The 21,281-nt window shown below is 54.5% G+C and overlaps 1 protein-coding gene across 1 annotated transcript in view; it reads right to left on the bottom strand.

The window, feature by feature from the left end:
* Window positions 1-21,281, bottom strand: part of EPB41L1 (erythrocyte membrane protein band 4.1 like 1) — a 59,038-nt gene that overhangs the window by 33,880 nt on the left and 3,877 nt on the right. The window contains exons 2-9 of the mRNA XM_065414538.1: window positions 19,034-19,198; window positions 9,226-9,330; window positions 9,061-9,103; window positions 7,331-7,406; window positions 6,467-6,685; window positions 6,131-6,218; window positions 3,569-3,721; window positions 2,839-2,936 (exon numbers count right to left, since the gene is read on the bottom strand). Of these exons, the coding sequence (XP_065270610.1) occupies window positions 2,839-2,936; window positions 3,569-3,721; window positions 6,131-6,218; window positions 6,467-6,685; window positions 7,331-7,406; window positions 9,061-9,103; window positions 9,226-9,330; window positions 19,034-19,198 (947 nt within the window). The remainder of the gene's footprint in view (window positions 1-2,838; window positions 2,937-3,568; window positions 3,722-6,130; window positions 6,219-6,466; window positions 6,686-7,330; window positions 7,407-9,060; window positions 9,104-9,225; window positions 9,331-19,033; window positions 19,199-21,281) is intronic.

Here is a 21,281-nt window from a genome sequence, read left to right as displayed (position 1 = left end):
GCTCAAATAAAGAGCCACTTTTCCCCCAACACCTGGGCTCTTAACCCTGCTTCCAGGAACTGCGCTATCCTGTTAGCAGAACTCTCCAGCCCTCTCCCTCCTCGCTGGTCTCTTTGCCTCCATCTCACTGGCTGTTCCCATCCACTCTACGTCTCCTGAATGGTGAAGGTGCAAATTGCCTCACCCCACATCTCAGTGACTTCAGGATCACAGACTCATAGACTTTAAGGTCAGAAGGGACCATTATGATCTTCTAGTCTGACCTCCTGCACAACGCAGGCCACAGAATCTCACCCACCCACTCCTGTAACAAACCCCTGACCTATGTCTGAGCTATTGAAGTCCTCAACTTGTGGTTTAAAGACTTCAAGGTGCAGAGAATCCGCCAGATGTAGAAGGTGAGGGACTGGATGGCGGGGGGAGTGAGAGCCGAAAAGGCATGTGCCTAAGTCAGATGATAACGCGGGAGGCAGGTGCGTATAAATGAGGGGTACTACTCTGCGTATGGGTGGGGGCAGCGGTGGGTAGGGGAGATATAGGGACTACAGTCGAGGGACATCTTTTCGGTGACACAAACATTTTGCGAATTGGTGTCGCTTTCGTTAGGTCCTTCCCGTCGAAACAAAAACAAAGAAAAATTCTGGAAAAAAAATCAAAACATTTCCATATTTTTCTTGCAAGCAACTTTTCGTTTAGAAATTTCCTTTCATATTATTTAGGAAATTTTTTTTTAAATGTTAAAAAATCCTCAAAACTGGACCAAACATTCCACTGCAGGGGGAGCAGAATGGTTCCTTCGCCTCAAACTGATTTTTTTTTTTTTCCAATTAGCCAAAAATTTTGGAAAAATTCATTTTCGGTTTGACCCCAAACTAATCTTTTTCCTCCCAGAACTGCCAGTGAACGGAACTGTTTCTACTAGAAGCAATCCAGAGCAGTGCGGAGACCATGTGCTGTGTGTGGGCAGGTTTTGGTGTTTTTTTGGGTCCATCTAAATAAGCAAAGCTCTAAAGCTGCTGTGCTGGCCTCTTGAGGGCTGGCACGGGGAATGTAGCAGGGCGAAGGATGGTGCCGTGTGTCTTGATGTATTAAACGCTGGCTTGTCAGCTCTGAAAGCGTGTCAGATGGAGATAAAAGCAGAGATCTGTGCAGCATGAGACCTGAGAAATCCAGCACTGGGATCTCAAGGCGGGGGCTCTCTTCCCCAATCCACGTGCCATCCTGCAAGCGAACTCCTCCCTGCACTGTCTGTGCAAGTATCAGGGGTCAAGAGTGGCCATGAATTCTGGGAGCCCAACTTGAGACCCCTGGGGCCAGGTTTGACCAGGCCTTGGGGTTCCTGTGGGTGCGCTTTCTCTGCCAACACCTGATTTGCTGGCACAATCAGGCACGGGCATGCCCAAGTGACATTGATTGGGGCCCACAATTTTTGTACTCACAACCTCAGGCGCAAACGCAGTGAAGAGCTGTAAATCTGGCCCCTGGAGCCTGGCTATTAGAGGTGCCGAGCGTCACTGACCCCAGCTTGATCTGCAGCTGCTCTGAAAATCAGGCCCCAAGGGTCTCAAGTTGGGCCTTCAAAATTGGTGGCCTGTTGAAAATCAAGACCTCAGTCTTCAGTGCAGCCACCTGCAGGGATCCTGCAGTTACTAGTCTGGAGCTAGAAGGCTTGTGGGGGGCAGAGGGTGAGGAATCCTGGCCCCGCTGAAGCCAATGGCAAAACTCCTGCAATGAGGCCTGGACCTTATGCGCAATGATTGCAAAGAACAGTCTGTAGGATGCGTTGTCTCTGTTTAGAATTCGAGCTCTGGAAACCATGCGGAGCACCAGCCAGGCACAGGCTGGCATGTACAAAATCAGAAGACTCCAGAGTGAGCGAAAGCATTGCCATGGCAGAGCAGAGCAAACAGCAAATACCTGGCCTGGAGGCAGCCATCCCAACCAGCAGAGGATACAACTTACTGCCACGGAGAAACTGAGCCCATCGGCAGATTCTTTTATATATTAGATCTGGGAAAACTCTCCATTAACGCAAGGGAAAGATGGCCTTGTGGGCGGGGCACCAGACTGCAATTCAGGACATCAGGGTTCTATTCCTGCTGCTGTTACAGACTCAGTGCGTGACCTTGGTCAAGTCACTTAACCTCCGTGTGTGCCCTGGTTTCCCCGTCTATGAACTAGAGATGCTGATGCTTCCCAACTGCATAGAGTTGCTGTGGTGATAGAATATAGGTAGCTAAACAAGACCACCACACATCAGGCAATGCAGAAGGTCAGGTCCCCACAGAGTTGGAATGGAGATACTCATCTCCAGGCGGCTTTTCTCTCTCCAAAACCCTTAGTGATGGCAGCGTTACGGTCACAGTGTGGTCCTCACGACAGTCTGCTTGGATTCCCCTTGTATGAAGCAGGGCGATTGGGACCCCGCTCTGCAGGGCACAGGGCTCTCCCTGATTGGGTTCAGCTGGAATATGCCACGGTTTGGTTGGGCAAAGCCCAGCCAGAGTGCAGTTTGTGTAGTGGGGCAGCTCCCAGGGATATCAGGTAGGGAAGGCCATGGAAGCAGGCCAGGGAGAGAGTGTTGGGAGGCCCAGAGACAACCCCTCCCCACATGGGGCAGAGAGGAGAGAGGTATCAATAGGGCAAAGGCAGCTGAGGGGGAGCACTAAGGAGACAGACCCCTGCCCTCCCTCCATGTGGATCCCCCGGGGGCATTAATGAAGAACATCTCCCCCAGTGAAAAGCACAAGGAGGGCAGGGACAAGCAGCACACGCAGCCTCCTCTCTGCGAGCCCTGCCCTGTCCTTGGCGGTTCTTTACAGGGACCTTCCTCCTCACCTGAAGAAGGTGTGGTGCTCAATGCAGACCTTCCAGAGCCTCTTGGCAGAGCGGTGGTTGGGCAGCTTGAAGCCAATGGTGCTCTCGAACTGCTCGTACTGGAAGTACAGGAGACAGACTCATGTTATAGCCGGGATTCTTGCTCGGGAGCCGCCTCAGCCCGCGGCCCTGTGGGATGGCTCAGGATGGCGACAGTCTCCTAGCCAAGGTCCCAACAGGAGAATGACAGAGCAAGTGTCTCTATAAACCCTTCCCAGCATGCTCTGGGGCCCAGGCTACAGTGGCTATTCTGTCAGGACTCGGCTGGCGGCAGGGCAGGGTCAGGGCTCACCCGGCAGCGGGATAGCCTTGGTGGGTGATCACGTTTTCGTTGGTACTAACCGGCTTTTGGGTGGGAGGAGAATTCTCTCGCGTAAGGAAAAGAAATTTCAAAATGTTCCATTTTCTTTGGGGCGGGGGGATAATCCCACTTTTGCTCCCTTTTTCAGACCCTTCCCCCCTTTCTGCCCCATTGGAAATAACAGATGAGACAGTGGGTTTGGTTTGTTCCCCGCTGAAATGAATTTGGGGGCCTCCCGGTCCTGGTGCAATGCAACAACGATGGACCTTTCCAGCACACAAGCACCCTTGGGAGAGAACAGACTTCCTGACATCCACCCGGGAGGTAAGGATGGACTCTCCCCCATGCCCCCCCACTCCCAAGGGACGGGCTCTCGTAAGAGACACCCACCTCGCCGGGGCGGATTTTGATGTAGAAGTTGCTCCTCTTGTAGGAAATCTTGAGGATCTTGGGCCAGGCAAAGCGGTTTATCCTCAGCCTGTCCCTGTAGATCAGCAGGCCGTTGGCACAGACGCCCAGCATGATGTCGATACCTTCTGAGTCCTGATGGAAGCCAGAGGGGAGGGTTAAGGACAAGGTAGGAGGGTTAGTGTTTGGCCAGCAAATAGCCCTCCAGCTACCGCCTGGCAGTGGGGTCTAGCAGGGTGTTCAGAGCCAGCACCACGCCAGGGGCCATAGCCTGGCTGGTAATTTGTATCTCCAGCCAACTGTAAAATGCTGCAACTGCATTCCCTCCAGAGCAGGCAGTGCCACTGGGCTGCTCCCACACATCCCATGGTACCCAGGTCCCCTGCTGGAGATGCCAATGGGGAGAGGCTGGTAGGAGGGGGATGTTCCCACTCAGGATGGGGCAGGAGGTTTGGAGAAACACTGTGGCTGCCGTTCACAGCTGCGAGACACCGGTGCTCTTTTGTGGGGGTTTCCCGCCCTTAAAAGGGCAATTCCATCTTCTCATGGCTTTGAGCTCTGGGGCAGCCTCTGGGGTGGAGAGACAGGACCACGCCCCCAGCAGCTCAGCCAGCACAATGGGGCCCTATCTACAACGTACTGACCAGGTGAGGTTTTCTGAAGCACCTAAATCACTAAGGAGCCCAAGGCCTTGCCTATGCGAGGTGTCCACTGTCACTCTCAGGGTGGAGGTGGGATCCTGGCTCAGATGGCATCAAGCTGGCCACAATAGGCGCAGGTCTTGGGGGCAGCTCTAGGCTGGAGGTTGCGCTCCTTCGTCTTCTGGTATGCCTGCCACAGCTCCTTCCCCTTTGCCTGGCATTGGCCCTTGACCCTGCTGAGCCTTAGGTTCTCCATGGCCTTTGCAAGGGCAGAGTATGTATCTGTAGTCCTGTGGGAATGCCACAGCTGTGCTCTGCATTCCTCCCCCCACAGGCCGAAGAAACCTTTGGACCTGGCTCCTGGACCATACAGCAACTGGAGCCGGAGCCAGGCTTGTCCAGGTGAGCTTGCAGAGATGGCAGGGAAAGAGTCCTTTCTAAAACACGCTGGGGATTTTAAATGGGGGTCAGGCTTCCCTGCACTGTGAGCCTCCCGGCAAGCCGAGCAGTCACTGCTGCAGCACCAGGTGCATTGTAGGCTTGTTGCTGGAGGACTGTTTATACCAGCTCAGGCACTTCGGTGTCCACACACGCCTTGCGCTGGTAGAACTGTACTTGGTGGCGGGAGCGAACGTTGCCCGGGGAGCTGGTTTCACTTTGCCGGCAGGAGCAGAGAGTGTGGTCAGCAGGACTCGTGGCTGAGTGCGCACGGAGACAAGGCCATGCCCACAGAGGGACAGTGGTAACGCTGGCCAGCGGCTGTCTGTGTAGTCAGACAGCACAGGGTGAGCTTCCCACGCCGCTCCGCCCTGGACCTCCCGCCTGCTCTGCAGGGGTCCAAGAGGAGCTAGTTCTGTCAGCGAGGCCTTGGCACCTCTGCTGAGGTACCTAACGAGGGGGTGTAATTAGCCCCAGTTGTGATGTGGGCACTTGTCAACTGTGAACTGGGCTGAGACCCACCCACTCCATTTTATAGGCTGGTAACCACTATCAGCCATTACCAGCCTGGGCTGGATACAAACACGTTACCCTGGGTGAAAACGACCATGCTGCCCCTTGTCTGTTGTGTTCTTGTGAGCAAGGCAGACGCTTCCCCGCCTCGCTCTTGGACAGGCCTAGCAGCTTGACATGGGACTGGCCTGCCAGCTGCTGCCTGTAGCGTGCACTGCAATAAACAGCTAAGGGCATCCCCAAACTGGCCAGCTTGCTCTGCACAGAGCTGTGCTGCTGGCTCAGAGGATCAGGGCGGGCAGGGAGTGAGCGCAGGCCCTGGCGGATGGGTCACATTTCAGGACTGACAGCGTCTCCTAGATGCGCTTCAGTCCCGGATGACAGGGCAGAGAGGCCCCACGCGAGTGCACCAGGGACATGGATGTCCCGGCTTGGATGAGACGAACGGCAAACTTCTCAGTGTCGTCACCTCCTGAGAATGGAAAGCCACTGGGATCCTTGGCACCGGGGGCACAGGGACATCACGTTGTCCAGAGACATCCGCAAAGGACAGCGGGGGAGAGACGGAGAGAGGAAATGAGGGACAGAGGGAGGTTCCCATTGCAATCGGGAGTGGGACTGCCGCACACCTAGGCACACCCCACGCTAGCGCTGATCTAGCTAGATCAAAGCTAGCTCCAGTAACAAGAGCAGTGAAGTCCTGGCAGCACGGGCAGCAGCACGGGGTAGCTGCTCAGGTGTGTATGGAGATTCCTGGGCGGGCGGGGCTAGCTAGACCAGCGCTAGCTTGGGTCTGTCTGCATGTGCAGCAATCGCATCTCCTGACTGCAGCATAGATACACCCAGAGAGTGTGTGTGAGACGGGGGAGAAAAGGAGCGAGGCAGAGGAGTGAGGAGCTCTGAGGAGAAGCGCAGAGAGGGCTCCTGTGCTCTGATTCCGGGGGCTCAGTACCTTGGCGTGGTGCAGGTCGACGCCGTACATGGAGAGCTTCTTGGCATTCTCCAGGAAGTGGATCTCCGCTTCGCCCGGCGTCATGCCCCTGGGAAGGAGACGGGGAGCAAAGAGAGGCTGATTAGAACCACCCCACTGCTGGCAGCTGCACCCTGCGGGCGTGGGGAGGTTCGGGGGTCTGGTCAGGGGGAATTGCTCGGGAGATGAGCACCGGGATGCTATTAGCAGGGAACCCAGGCCAGCACCATGGCTCCCTCGCAACGCCTGGCGGGGCACAGCCGTTTGGATCCCTGCCCACAAGAAGGGAGGAATGGCCGAGCTGGAGGGGAGCCCAACCTGTAGGTCTTGTGCAGCTCCATGATGCGCTCCTCCAGCTCTCTGGTCTGGTTGGGTGCGAAGTGCAGCTCGCTGACGTAGTTGCCGACGTGCTCCTCAGCGTCGTAGTCTCCCAGCTCAGCCTGCACGGCGTAGGAGCCCAGCAGGGCGTGCGTGACAAAGGAGCACGGCAAGCGGCCCGTGATGATGTCAGCCCGCAGCTGCAGACACAGGTAGTATCTGGGGAGGAAAGGAGGAGCCGCTGGTGAGATGGGGTGAGGACAAAGGGAAACGCCTTGGTGAGCTCTCCGGGGGGCCAGGCAGATTCTAAATGGCCCAGGGGTCCGCCCATCACAGGGAGATGGTCACTGGGGTGGGGTACATGGACATGGGGCGCACAGCCAACAACAGTTAAAGCCGTCACTGTGCCCCCGTGACCAGGAGCAACCCCCCGCCCCACACTCAGGACGAGCACACACCCCCCCGCCCCCCCGTCTAATGCCCCTGCACTCAGGACGGACTCCCTCGCCCTCTGCCAGGGATGGACCCTCCGCCCCATGCCCAGGATGGACCCCATTGCCCATGGCCCCAGACCTGGGTCAGACCCTCCCACCCAGTCCCCCCCACAACACACCCAGAGGAACACAGTCAGACCCTGCGCATGCACACACACCTCCTGCACTCTGCCACACTACACACTGGGCCAGTCCCCTCCCTGACCCACCCAACACACACAGGTGGCCACGTCCTACACACAGGTGGCCGTTAACACACACACAGTCCCATCCATCGTGCCGCTGGCTCTCTGGACAGATGCTGTCTGTCAGGGAGGGGAGGAAGAGCCCTGGGGTGTGGCAGCGTATCGAGTGCCCCATGGCCCCTCACCTTGTGATGTCCTCTGTGAGCTGGGCAGGGTCGGGTGGGTAGAATTTAACAGTGAAGGCAAAGTTCCAGGGGCCACCTAGGGAGAGGAAGAGAGAGAGAATAAGGGGGAGCATGTTCCCCATGTGCCTAGGACACATCCTCCCCGAGGGCACCCGCCCTCCAGCCTGGGCTCAGTGTAGGGAGCCCATGCCTGTGTCCCACCCCTTCCCAACGCCCAGGGCCCCTGGGGCAGGCAGAAGGATGAGGCGATTCCCCTGGGGTCGCTACCCGAGTGCCCAGAGAGATTAACCCGCCGACCATGGGTTGCTCAGGGGATCTGCAGACTGTGCTTCCTGCAGACCCTACCACCGTCTGTCCAGCCGAGAGCATCACTGGCCCAGCCGAGACCTGCCCAGCCTCCACCATGCAGGGACGCCACCTCTTCCTGTCGCCACAGCAACAAGCCCCGCATTTCCCAGCAAGGTTCCCTGAGGTCCACCATTGGTGAGGGCCCCCCCACACCCCACAACGTCTCTGCAAGCCACTGCCCAGCCCAGCTAACCAGCCTGCTGGCCTGCTTTGCCGCCCCCCACTCTCAGCCAGTCCAGGATCTCCTGCTCCTCCTCCAGCTGACCAGCCCCCACCCTGCTCTGTCAGCCCGGGAACCCACTCCGGCCAGCCCGGGTTCTCCTGATTGCCCAGTGGGGCAGAACCGGAGCTCCCTCTGGGGGTCACGTCAATCCAGCCCCTCCCCACCCATTCTCCGAGGGAGCAGGGACTGTCACAAGGACGTCTGTTAGCAGCTGGGTGGATCCTAAGGCACCTGCGTTGGATGCTGGGCAGGGTCACTGCTGTGGCTAAGGATGGGGATCCCCACCAGCTACAGAGGCTCTGCAGCCCCCCACTGTGGGTAAATCTAATGACTTGTGGGCATTTGATGGTAGCTGGGAATCCCGCCGCCAAGGAGCCCCAGGGCCTGCACACCTCAGCAGCAGAAGGCAGCCACACGCCCTCAGTAGAGGGAGCAGACATCACCCCCTTCATTCACTGCACCCTCTCCCAAGCCAAGGGGCATCGCCCCGACACAGCCGCAAGAGACGCAGACACGAGGTCTGATTCCCCATCTCACAACAGCTTCACGTCAGGACCACCCAGTGACTTCAGGGGAGCGGCTCCTGACGGACAACGGTGTGAGTGAGAGGAGAACGCGGCCTGCAGAGCTCCACAGAGATGCCCAGCTGTGTGTTCACTGCAGAGCGAAGGAGCAGCAAAGCCATCCAGCCAGTTGCCATAAGAAAGGTCCTTCACAGGAAAGGTGGCACGTGTGGTCCATCGGCTACCGGAGCCCTGCTCTGGATGCCAGCCTGCCCCTTCTGCGAATGGTGCACACAGCACCAGCCATGCATTCCCCAGCTGTCCCTGATCAGATGCCAGTGGCCCGGTTATCAGAGGAGCTGAGCAGCATCTGCAGCTCACATCCGCCTCCAGGGGAACTCCAGGCGCTTGGCATCTCTGCGAATCAGGCTCTTATTCCACCTTTCCCCTTGCTTCTCTTGCCCCCCTTGGGCTGCACCAAGGGGACGGAGTTCCCACCGGGGCAAGCAGAATGGGGAGGTAACAACTCAGAGCAGTGGCAGCTGCTGAATTCCTTTGAAAGCCTGGCCAGCACTGGGGGCAGCTCTGAGGAGGGCACGGCCCAGGCCTACCACATGGGGGGATGGCACCCCCAGCACACACACTGGGCGACTTACTGCGGATCTGCTTTTTGATTTCCTTGGAAGGGTCCAGCCAGTTCTGAAACAACAAGAAATAGCACAACCAGGGGTCACGGCTGTGGTCTGGCGGGCGGGGTGGGGTGGGGCTGGGGAGGGGGGCATCAAACGGGCCCAGCAAAGGGCTGGGTGCCCCAGCCTTACCTTCTGGCTGTCAGAGTCGCAGAACGTCAGGCCGAAGTAATCCTTCTCCAGGAGGTTGAGGTGCTCACACACCATGTCGAAGAGCACCTGGCCCCGGGCATGTTTCTGCAGGAGACACAGCCGGGCAGGGGAGTTGGAGCCAGGATCCCCCTCCCCCTTTCCAAGGCCAGTCATGCTGCAGCTGCCCATCAGAACACAGGCAAAAGCAGGACCCAGGGGATGCAGGAAGTCTTTGCCCCTTGCTTTCCCCTCCCAGCGACCAAGCATAATCACAGCCCATGCTTGCCTGGGCTCGGCACTCTGGGAGTGCCCCTGTGGGCACAAGTGTCACCCCAAAGGGGACAGGGAAGGCTGGGGAGAAGGGGAAGGCAATGGCTCCATCGAGGGTGTGGCTGTAGGCATGCTCCCCCTGGCTCAGAAGGACAATGTGCCTTCCAGACTGTCCCCTGGGATACCCCGAGTCAGTATCCAACACCCTGCACCCCCTCTCCGCTCTTCCTGGGCTTTGGCTTTACTGGGGACTCAAACAATAACAGCACAAAACTCAGCCTGAGCTCCCTCCCTGCGCTCAGCTGCCCCTAGGGTTTCCCTCCAGGACATTCCTGTCCCAGCTCCCTAATCCCCTATCCCCAGAGAGCCAGCACCACCTCCTATATATTCATGGGACAGATTCATTCGATGAACTGATCCTGCAACAACCAGTTTCAGCAGCTTGGTGCAGAGTTTTAACACCGGCAAATAGGGCGGATGCACATCCGAAGAAGTGGGTATTCACCCACGAAAGCTCATGCTCCAATACGTCTGTTAGTCTATAAGGTGCCACAGGACTCTTTGCAGCACCACATTATAGGGCAGTGTACGTGTTTACTGCTCTAATGTGGGATGTAGCCAGGATCTGGGTGATGGAGACCTACCCAGCTGCTGGCACATCTCCCACTTTAAAGCAACACAGGTGCAGAGTAGCTGCTATACTAGATCTGAGCAGTGGCCCAGCCAGCCCAGGAGCCTGTCTTTGCCCAGCACCAGATACCTGAGAGGAATGTGCAGGAAACATCACAGTGGGCAATTCTGCAATAGCCTGCCTGCAGGGGTAGTTCCTTCCTGACCCAGACAGTTAGTGGCTGGTTAATGCCCTGAAGCAGGAAGGTTTATACCGCTTATATTCCTATATTTATCCTGTCTAATTAATAGTGGGTGTTCTCATTATCCAGTTAAATGTTCCATCCTCATCTGAATCCTACCAAGCATTTGGCCTCTTGCTATTTTATGGCAGTGAGTTCCACAGGCTAATTATGTGGCTAGAAGAATAATTTCTGTTGATCAGTTTTACATGAGTTACCCTCCAATTTCACTGAGTGGTTCTTTGTCCCTGCAATATGAGACTGGATAATTGGGGCACCTGATCTCCCTTCTCTAGACCATCCATTCTTTTATATACCTTTATCATATCCCCTCTTTTTTACCTTGATTCTAAATTCAAGTCCCAATCTTTTCAATCTCTCCTGAGAAAGAAATCTTTTTATGCCTCTAATGGGTTTAGTCTCCCATCTCTGGACCCCTTCTGTTTCTTCCTATATCTTTTTTGATATAGGAGTACTACAGAGCAGAATTTGTTCAGGAAAGGGTATTGGATTTATGTGTTTGATCCCTGCTTGTTTTTAAGGGATATAAGTATTGTCTAGAATGCACAACTAAGGCAAAAATATACATACGGGGGGAGAGGGGGAAGGGAGGGAGGGATGAAAAGGGGAGAGAAAGAAACCATAAATACAGCACAAGCCCCCTTTTAATAAAGCAATTTCTTTTTTCCCCAAAGGACTTTTCTCTGAGCAGAGGTTCCTCACTAGCCAAAATTACCATTTGCACAGCACAAAAGATTGCAACAATCTAGGACTTTAACTTGACTCTACTGTAAATGGAATCTCATAAGATCAGAGTTCACCACCGACAGCTTCTACTATAAACAAAACAGTAGCGGAAACAAAGGTCAATAAGCTACCAGGAGACTACTGTTTCCTAAGCTACATACAGGAGTAGTATTCTGATAAGGAAACAGCAAGATATGGCTTATGTATCCGGTATGATGCAGATATTTGTGGGCGCACGCTTGTGTCTGTTGTTGGGTAAATATTAATCAGAGTCACCCGGGAAGGGTGACGAAATCCATGTGCTGTGTCAGGGCTCGGAAAAGCTCCTCTCTCCTGCTTTAAGAGATCATTTCAGTTGCTATAATGATTCATTCTATTTATTGCTTTGTGACAATCAGTGTTTCTGCAGTAAATAAAAACGCAGTTATTAAAAATGACAGTTAAAGCATGGGGCTGCTGGAGGGTTGAGATCAATGGAGCAAAGCTGACTCGGATTCCTTCACCCACTCAGTCCCAGCCACAGGCTTTAATGTTCCCATTCATCTATGGAAAACTCAAGGCCGTGGTTCTGACATTAATTTATGCAATAGAGACTTCTGAGACCCATGACCTAAACACAGACTGATGTCTTCTCTGTCTGCTGAGCTTCTAGACCACCAGCACCAGGGCTCAAAATATTCAGTCACAGCCTTCCAGATGAGCGTGGGGCACGGAGGATACAATTTCTGCAGAACCTCAGTTTCTATATTGTTAAAAATACATTTCCAGCCCTCATGGCAGTGTTAGACAGTGTTTCTCAAACTGAGGTCGCCGCTTGTGTAGGGAAAGCCCCTGGCGGGCCGGGCCGGTTTGTTTACCTGCCCCGTCCGCAGGTCTGGCCAATCGCGGCTCCCACTGGCCGCGGTTCGCCGCTGCAGGCCAATGGGAGCTGCTGGAAGCGGCGGCCAGTAAGTCCCTCGGCCCGTGCCGCTTCCAGCAGCTCCCATTGGCCTGGAGCAACGAACCGCGGCCAGTGGGAGCCACGATTGGCCGGACCTGCGGACGGGGCAGGTAAACAAACCGGCCCGGCCTGCCAGGGGCTTTCCCTACACAAGCGGCGACCCCAGTTTGAGAAACACTGCTCTTAGACAACCTTCCAGACACAAACAGAGTGTAACTCAATTAAGTGCCATCTTCCTGAGTCTGCAGACAGGCAGCTCCAGTGCCTCTGCTGCTGCTCAGAGCCTTGTGGAGCAGCAGCTGAATGACATTAACAAGAAGGGTCAATTTCATGACTGCTGTCCCAAACAGGTGAGGAGCAAGGAGGGCAGCAAAAAAGCACTCAGTTTTATGCCACAATTTATGTTGCTTGGGACAGCTCCAAACAGCAGTAGACGCTGTTTTGATTTGATATAAAATGGAAAAAAAAATCATTGTACAGATTTGGCGATTTCCCCCCTCTCCTTTTTTTCTTATTATCCCCTTTTTCCACAGGAGGGGGAAATGCAGAGGGTGGGGGACAAAAATAAAAACATTTGAAAATTTGTCATTTCAGTTCAAATCAAAATGATGATTTTTTTTCCTAATTGACATTTTTCGTTTTGTTTCATAAACTTCAGTGACAAATTTTCATTTCTTTCAAAAGGGCCCGGAGCAGAGCAGGGGTTGACCACCCTCCGGCATCTAAGAAAGATGGCACCTATGGCTTTGTCCCAGGGGTGAAAGTAACTTAAAGGACTTACCGGTACACTGGAGTCCTGAGCAGGGGCGTGACCTCAACCGGAAGAGGCGTGGCCTCAACTGGAAGAGGTGGGGCCTTTCATGGTTTAAAGGCCCTGGGGCTCCAGCTGTGGCTGGCAGCCCCAGGGCCTTTAAATCACCCCGGAGCTACCAGTTGCAGAGGTGGCTGGGAGCCCTGGGGCTCAGGGGCAAATTAAAGGGCCCGGGGCTCCGGTCGCCACGGAGCTCTGGGCCCCCCCAGGGGAGCCCTGCTGCCATCCCGCAGCGGCTGGAGCCCTGGGCCCTTTAAATCACCGCCGGGGAAGCCAGTCCAGTCCGGCATGGCGTACCGGCTCTTGCCGGTACGCCATACCAGACCGTACCGGCTTACTTTCACCTCTGCTTCGTCCACACCCTCTTCCCTCCCATTGGCTAATCCCACCCTGCAGCAGTGATACTCAGTCCTCAATGGTTCAGGAGCCAAATCAGTGGTCAACATTACCCAAAAGAACCACAGTAGTGAGAATTCATTGCTTCATTTACTATTTTGACGTATCTATCTACGGTATTATCCTCACAGCAAAATGACTGACCAAGTATTCTCCAATTGGTTAATAACAGAGTAAACGCATCGTGACTGGTTAATAACTTAGACTGGCTAATAATGAAATCACACTGTTTTAATTTCATGTGCTGCAAAGAGCTACAGGGGACACGTTAAAGAGCCGCTTGCGGCTCGCAAGCCTCAGTCTGAGTATCACTGCTCTGCCTGCTGCAAGAACTCCTTAGCTCTCTAGCGAGGCCAGCCGCTATCCCAGTGACACAGGCTCACTCTCTCACTCATTCTCTCTCTCTCACACACACGCGCCTACGCTTCATTTTTGCCATGCTACACAAATAGCAGGCAGCCCCCGTGCAGAAATGCATGAGTCAGACTTGCAGTCTCGCTCCATTCTTGTGCATGCGTATGTGTGGACGTGCGCACTTGGGGATTCGTCTGTGTCTACGTGAATGTGTATTTCTGTTATTGACCCAGACAGCTCACAGCGCCCTTGGTGCGCTAAGAGGCAGAAATGGCTTCCGGCAAGGGAGAGCTCTTCTCTGAAGGTGGGAACTCAGAGGATGGGGGATGAGACATGGAGCTACGCCACTGGCTTGTTCCCAAACCCGTGTGCTCATATCTGTGCATGCAGGTGTGCAAATATGTCCCTTGGCATGCCTCTCTGTGCACTCATGTCTCTGAAAGTGTGGGTCTGTGTGTGTCTATCTATGCCTACGTACACACATCTCTCTGGTTGCACATGCACGTGTCTGCCCGTCTCTGAGTGTAGGAGTGTGAACGTGCACATGTGAAAACGTGTGTCTCTATGTGTGTCTGTAAATGGGGGTGGAGGGAACACTGTGATTAGACAAGGAGCCTGGGGAGGGAGGCTGGGACTAGGAGTCAGTGAGGAAGGGAAATGTGGGCGGGGAGGGTGTGTGACTGGAGGCAAGGGGGAAGGACAGAGACATATCCCATGAGGCACTGGGAAGAGGGAAACTGGAGCTGGCTGGGCAAGGAGATTGGGGCTGGAATGAGAATCCTGAGGTGTGGGGAATAAGACTGGCTAGGTGAGGAGAATGTGACCGGGACGAGGAGCCAGGGATAGAGAAGAGACAAGACTGAGACAGGGACAGGTTGGAGGGGATGGGGCGGATGGGTCAAGCTTGGGGAGGTAGGGGAATGGGCAAAAGAGTATGTGCCCACCAGAGCACGTTTCCCACCAGAGCCTGGAATGGAACCCAAGATTCCTGAGTCTCACCATTCCTCTGCTTTCAGCAAATACAAGAGAAACCCACTGGCAAAGTGTGTGTCTCATCCCCCTCTAATGCTGGCTCACGTACAGGATAACAACCTACCACTGCTATCACTTACTCAAGTGGCTGAGGTCTCTGAGATGGATCTAAAGGTTCTATCCCTGCTGATGGACCCATGTGGGAGTCAATTCGATACCACATGAAGGAATTTCTGTTTTTTCCAGTTTGCCTTTTGTAAAACCTAGGAAATCTACATCCAAAAAAACTATGTTCAAGGAACATTCTTAAGGTTGCAAAGTCAAGTGCTCAGAAGTTAGGAAATGGCAGAATTAAGGTGGCCTGTGACATTGTGAGCATGCACTGTGATAGCCCTCAGTTACACAATCATATATTTTGGCCCCAGCATCCCTGCTCCATTCCATGGACCTGAATCAAGGTTATTAGTGAAGGAGATTGTCTGTAGGACCCATTTCGTTTGCTGCAGAAGTTGGAAGGCATGTAGTGAACAAGATAGGAGATTGTAGGAAGTGAAAGGATGGTCTCATAATTAAGGCAGTTGAATGCTTCCCTGGAGAACTGGATTCTATTACTGCCTCTGCCACAGAGTTCCTGGGTGATGCTGGCCAAGTCACTTAAACCAAACTTTTCACGGGTGAGCACTAATTGCATGTTCTTCATTTTCTGGATGCCTGATTGAGAGCCTGCAGTCTGATCTGCAGCAGTGTTGAGCATTCACAGCTGTCACAAGTTGATGGGAGCTGTGCTCTGAACACATGAAGTGCTTTATAAGAGAAAGTTCCTTATCTTACAATAACCGGCTACTACGACAAAGAACACCTTAGTGAAGGCCCTGCGGGTGGGAGCAATGCTGAAAGGGAGCACTCTGTACTGAAAGTGGATGGAGCGGACTATGAATCTGAAAAAGCGTTGATGAGCAGGGTGAATGTCTGCGTGAAAGTAGATGTCCTTCATGTCAAGAGCTGTAAACCACAGGCCTTTTTCCAGGGGTAGAATTACAGATGCCAACGTGACCTTACAAAACTTGGAGTTTGTGCACAAAGCGGTTGAGGTGGCGGAGGGCGAGAATGGGTCTCCAACCGCCTTTCTTTTTGGGGACTAGGAAATAGGTTGAGTAAACACCCCTCCGTTGGCACTGAAGAGAACCCGCTCTCTCGCTCCTCGCTGTAAGAGATTCTGCTTCTTGTTTGCGAATGTTCTCATGAGAGCGGCCCCCAAGGGAGGGTGGGCGAGGGGTTTTTGGAGAGGGTAGGGATGCAAACTCTATCACACAGCCAGAATGGATAATGCAGAGCACCTATCCGTCCATTGTTATGGTACTCCAGGTGTTGATAAAGAGTGCTAGACAACCACCACAGGGTGTGTAGTAGTCAGGAGGTGTTGGACTCAGTGGTTTGCAGTTCTCAAGCTCCCATCAAAAGTAACATTTAGCCAAGGGCTGGGACCACACTGCAGAGGTGTGAGGAAGGGGATCTTTTGAGCTCTCTGCCTCTTGTGGGATGGCTTATAAGGTCTCTGGTGGAAGAACTGTTGAGCCATCCGTCTAGGCTTGTATTATCGCTGGTGGAATTTTCTCTTTGGGGCAGGTGTATATTCCCAGGGAGCGGATGGTGGCCCTGGAGTCCTTTAAAGTGCGTAAGGACTCATCCATCTTTGGATTGAACAGATGAATCTCATCAAAGGGCAGGTCCACACTGGGGTTGTGAATCTCCCAGGGAAACCCCAAAGCATGGAGCCTGCAGATCATGATGACAGTAGCCGTTGCCCTGCAAGTTGTATCAGCTGTTGTTAGGGCAGACATGTGGACCAACGGACTCTGCTTTCAAAACACTCCATCTCCAGGTGCATGAAGCGCATGCATCCCCACAGAGGAATACAGGTAGGGACCAGCTCTAGAAGAAGAATGCTAAATACTCTGAAAAATCAGATCTCAGGTGTCTCAAATTGGACACCCAAATTGAGTGGATACCTTTGACTTTAATCTCTTTATGCCTCAGTTTCCCATCCATAAAACGGGGATAATCCCCCCTCATCTTAAAGGGGAGTTGTGAAGATACATTCATTAATGTTTGTGAAGCACTCAGATACTGTAGTAATGAGCAGCATAAAAAAGCCCATGTGCAAACTTAATTCTGGCTTCCGAGCAGGGTTGGAATAGCAGCAGTCAGTGAGGTCTGTGGCCCCACACTGAAGAACGAGGAGAAAACAAAACATGGAAGAGCTGCTCACTAAGGCTACGTCTACACTTTGGGCTCATCAAACTAGCATGAGCCTAAACAGCAGTGTAGCCGCAGTAGCACAGGTAACAGCAGTGGAGGCATGGCTGCCGTGCTGAGTACATACCCACCAGTTTTAGGTAGGTTTATATGTGGCTAAGCCATAGATTCATAGATTCATAGATTCTAGGACTGGAAGGGACCTCGAGAGGTCATCGAGTCCAGTCCCCTGCCCGCATGGCAGGACCAAATACTGTCTAGACCATCCCTGATAGACATTTATCTAACCTACTCTTAAATATCTCCAGAGATGGAGATTCCACAACCTCCCTAGGCAATTTATTCCAGTGTTTAACCACCCTGACAGTTAGGAACTTTTTCCTAATGTCCAACCTAGACCTCCCTTGCTGCAGTTTAAGCCCATTGCTTCTTGTTCTATCCTTAGAGGCTAAGGTGAACAAGTTTTCTCCCTCCTCCTTATGACACCCTTTTAGATACCTGAAAACTGCTATCATGTTCCCTCTCAGTCTTCTCTTTTCCAAACTAAACAAACCCAATTCTTTCAGCCTTCCTTCATAGGTCATGTTCTCAAGACCTTTAATCATTCTTGTTGCTCTTCTCTGGACCCTTTCCAATGCCTTGACTGCTGCTACCGATGCTACTGCAGGTACTGTTATTTATTCTCCCGCTAGCTCGATGAGAGGTAGCGCAACTCCGTGTACATGCGCAGGGAATCACACCCCTGGCTTGTAGTGCAGATGGTACCTAAGTGAGCATCAGCCATTCTGTGCACTTGATGAGGCAGGGGTCCTGTGGATGTGATCACGTCATTAAAGACTGTATTAGAATTCATCTGCGTGAAGGAGACAAATTAAGGCTGCACAGGTAACCTTAATTCTGGCAATTCCTAACTTCTGAATGTTTGACTCTGCAACCTTACTAATGTTCCTTTACTGTAGCTGTGTGTGTGTGTGTGTGTGTGTGTGCGCACGCGCGCACATATAGGCATGTCTGTCTACCAATGTGAGTGACTGTGAGCACGTGTCTGCATTCACCTGCCTGTCACACATTTCTCTTTCCCTCTTTCTCTGCTTAGTCCAGTCCATTTCTATTTTATACCAATCCTGACAGCCACATGAGCGCCATTAATTTGTGCATCTGACATTGCAGTGTTGTGAGAGGAAGGAGGCCCCTTTACTGTGCCCTGCTGCAGCTCAGCAGTCACCTCCTTCCCAGACCACGAAGGCTGCCATGCTGCAGTGCAAGGCCTGGTCCTGTTACACAGCCTGAGGAGTGGCTCCAAGCCAGGGCCTGTCTAGACCTCTCGCCCTGAGAACTGCTGCCATGTCGGAGGTGCAGGGCCCTGCATTCAGCCAGCTGCTGGCCGAAAGCAGGGAGCAGCCTCCCCATCCCGCGCAGCCTCTGGTCTCCTCTCACACAGCTACGGGGCGGGGATGTCCACACCTGATTCCCGCTGGGCTGCCAGACCCATTTCTCTGGTCCAAAGCAGGTTGGCCTCCCGCTATAAAACCAAGGGAGTCACAGATTACAAAGCCAAGAAGACCTGCTGGGATCTGCTAGCTCAGGGGTGGCCAAACTTACTGATCCACCGAGGTGCATCCAACGATCTTCAGAAGTTTGAGAGCCGAGGCGTACCTGTCGGGATTCAGCCCCTTGGGAGGCACCTGCCAGGGCTTGGGGTTTCAGCCCTGCTCCTGCTGAAGCCCCGAGCCCCAGCAGGCACACCCTGTAGGGCTGAAGCCCTGAGACCCACCTCCCCGCTGGGAAGAAGCGCGTACCTCACCACCCTACTGCAAGGCAGAGGTCCTGAGCTGCCCCCCACCCAGTCTGGTAGGTGGAGAATGGAGGAGGGGCGTGGGGGCATCCAAGAGCCGCACTTTAACTGTAAAAGAGCCGCATGTGGCTCCCGAGGTTTAGCCTGATCTCCTGTGTGACGCAGGCCCTAGGACTTCCCTGAATTCAATCCTGTGTGAACTAGTGCATCTCTTTGAGAAAAATGTCCAATCTTCGTTTAAAACTTGCCAGTGACAGAGAATCCCTCACAGCCCCAGGTAAGCTGGTCCAGTGGTTGGTTACCTCACTGTTAAGAGTGAGAAAGGGCACCATGGCTAAGCAGAGCCAGGCAGGGAGGCGAGATGGGGTGACACAGACAGACACATGGGGTTAAGGTGACACACCCCAGTCACTCACCTCCACTTCACACTCATACTCAGAGGCGTCGAGTAGGGTCACCCTGCAGATGGCGCTCTTGAGCTTCTTGGCAATTTTCTGGGGGGATTTCTGGGTCTTGCTGGGCGTGGTTTTCTCAGACAGCCCGTCTGTTTCACTGTAGTCCTTCTCCTCCAAATCCATGCCCTGGAGGATGAGAAACATGTGTTACCCTCCTGCACCCGCGTGGGGGTCCGGCCGGTGTACCCTGCACTGCCACCAGGGGTTTGGGAGCTATCTCAGGATGAGGCATGCTGGGCTAGTGGGGAGCAGAAGGGGTGGGAGCCTCATTGTCCTCAAACTGGCTGATCCAAAGAGACCCCTCTGGCTTTGGCCTGCATTGAGGGGCAGGGGGGGGGGGGATCCCTGTGAGGAGAGAGGACGGTGGGAAAACCAGGCAAGGGTTGAAGGAATCCCTCCCTCCTGGCCCCTCAGTGAAATGGGAGCTGATGGGAGAGACCGCGAGCGACCCCTCCCTCCCTGCGCAGGAGGTGATGGCAGCACCATGGGAGTCCCTGCTTCCCTCACGGCAGGGCCGGCTTTAGGAAGTGCGGGGCCCAATTCGAACATTTTCGGCGGGGCCCCGGCAGGGATGACTAAAAAAAAAAACCCACGTAAAAAAACCCCTTTCATTTCTTCCATGTATTATTTACTTTCCATAACTATATAAATAATAACAAAATTATATATGACGTACATTGCTGGCTGGAGGCAGGACAGGGGCAGGGGCTGACTGGAGGTAGGGTCTGGCTGGAGGCAAGGCGGCGGGTGCGGGGCTGGCTGCAGGCAGGGGATGCAGCAGGGGCTGGCTGCGGGCAGGGGGTGCGGGGCTGGTGCGGGCAGGGGGTGCAGCAGGGGATGGCTGCGGGCAGGGCAGGGGCTACCCTGCTTCTACCGCCCCGGCCCTTTAAATAGCCGAGGGAGCCCTGGGGAAGCAGCAGGGCTCCCGCGGCTATTTAAAGGACCGGAGCGGCAGTGGCAGCTGGAGCCCCGGCCCTTTAAATAGCCTCCGGATCCACCCGCTACCCCAGGGCTCTGGGGGCTATTTAAAGGGCCCAGGGCTCCCGTTGCTTCTACCGCCCCGGCCCTTTAAATAGCCGCTGGAGCCCCGCCTCTTCCCCAGGGCTCCCTCGGCTATTTAAAGGGCAGGGGCGGTAGAAGCAGGGGACCCCGGTCCTTTAAATAGCCGAGGGAGCCCTGGGGAAGAGGCGGGGCTCCAGCGGCTATTTAAAGGGCCGGGGCGGTAGAAGCAACGGGAGCCCCGGACTTTTTAAATAGCCTGGGCGGCAAGGGCATGGGGCCCTCTTAGGCGCGGGGCCCGATTCAGGGGAATCGGCTGAATCAGCCTAAAGCCAGCCCTGCCTCATGGTGCTGGGCTGCGGCTCTCATTGGCACATTCCAGAGAAGAGGCATTTTCAAAGCCCAGCCTATTCACCACCAGAGCATGTGCATCTCCCACCCCCGTGCACGGCCCGGCCCTCTTTCACCAGACTGCCAGTCGCTGAACTCTCTGCAGTGTATCATCACCTAGCTCCAGGCCCGGGCCCTGTGCTGACTGGAGGGCTGTAAAGAGGCAGGCGCTGAGCACCATCCAGCTCTGCAGACCACCTGCCCTCGCAGGAGATCAGGGCCGCCCAGAGGATTCAGGGGGCCTAGGGCAAAGCGAGGGAGCTGCGACGCTTGTATTCACCCGGCGGCCGTCCGGGTCTTCGGTGGCATTTCGGCGGCGGGGGGGCCTTCAGTCGCTCTGCGTCTTCAGCAGCACTGAAGGGCCCCCCGCCGCCGAAATGCCACTGAAGACCCGGACCGCCGCCGAGCCAGGACTCGCCGGGCCCCTGTGGGGCCCGGGGCCAATTGCCCCACTTGCCCCCCCTTCTGGGCAGCCCTGCAGGAGATGGGTTAGCTGAAGCATGGCATGAGAGTGCCAGCAGGTGCCAGCCCAGCTTCGTCCTGCCTGTGCTCTGGGCCTGGGGGATTGGAAGCACAGCCTCTGAAGGATGAATCTGGCTGGCATCTCCTGAGATCAGGGGTTGAGGTCTGCCGTGGAGGGACCCTCAGTGCACAACCTGCTCCCTGGATTTTCCAAGAGATTTCCCGTGTCTCCCTGCATGCCACGGAGCATCAGAAATCAGGGCGGAGCTGCAAGCAGAAAAGGAAGGTGGAGACCTGGGCCAGCCGTTAGTCTCTCCCATACACCAGTGTTGATCAGAGTAACCCCATGGAGTTCAGC

Source organism: Emys orbicularis, chromosome 12 (genome assembly GCF_028017835.1).
Source record: "Emys orbicularis isolate rEmyOrb1 chromosome 12, rEmyOrb1.hap1, whole genome shotgun sequence".
In the NCBI taxonomy this organism is placed as follows: domain Eukaryota; kingdom Metazoa; phylum Chordata; order Testudines; family Emydidae; genus Emys; species Emys orbicularis.
The sequence above is the reverse complement of the archived record's forward strand: the minus strand, read 5'-3'. Positions and strand labels throughout refer to the sequence as shown.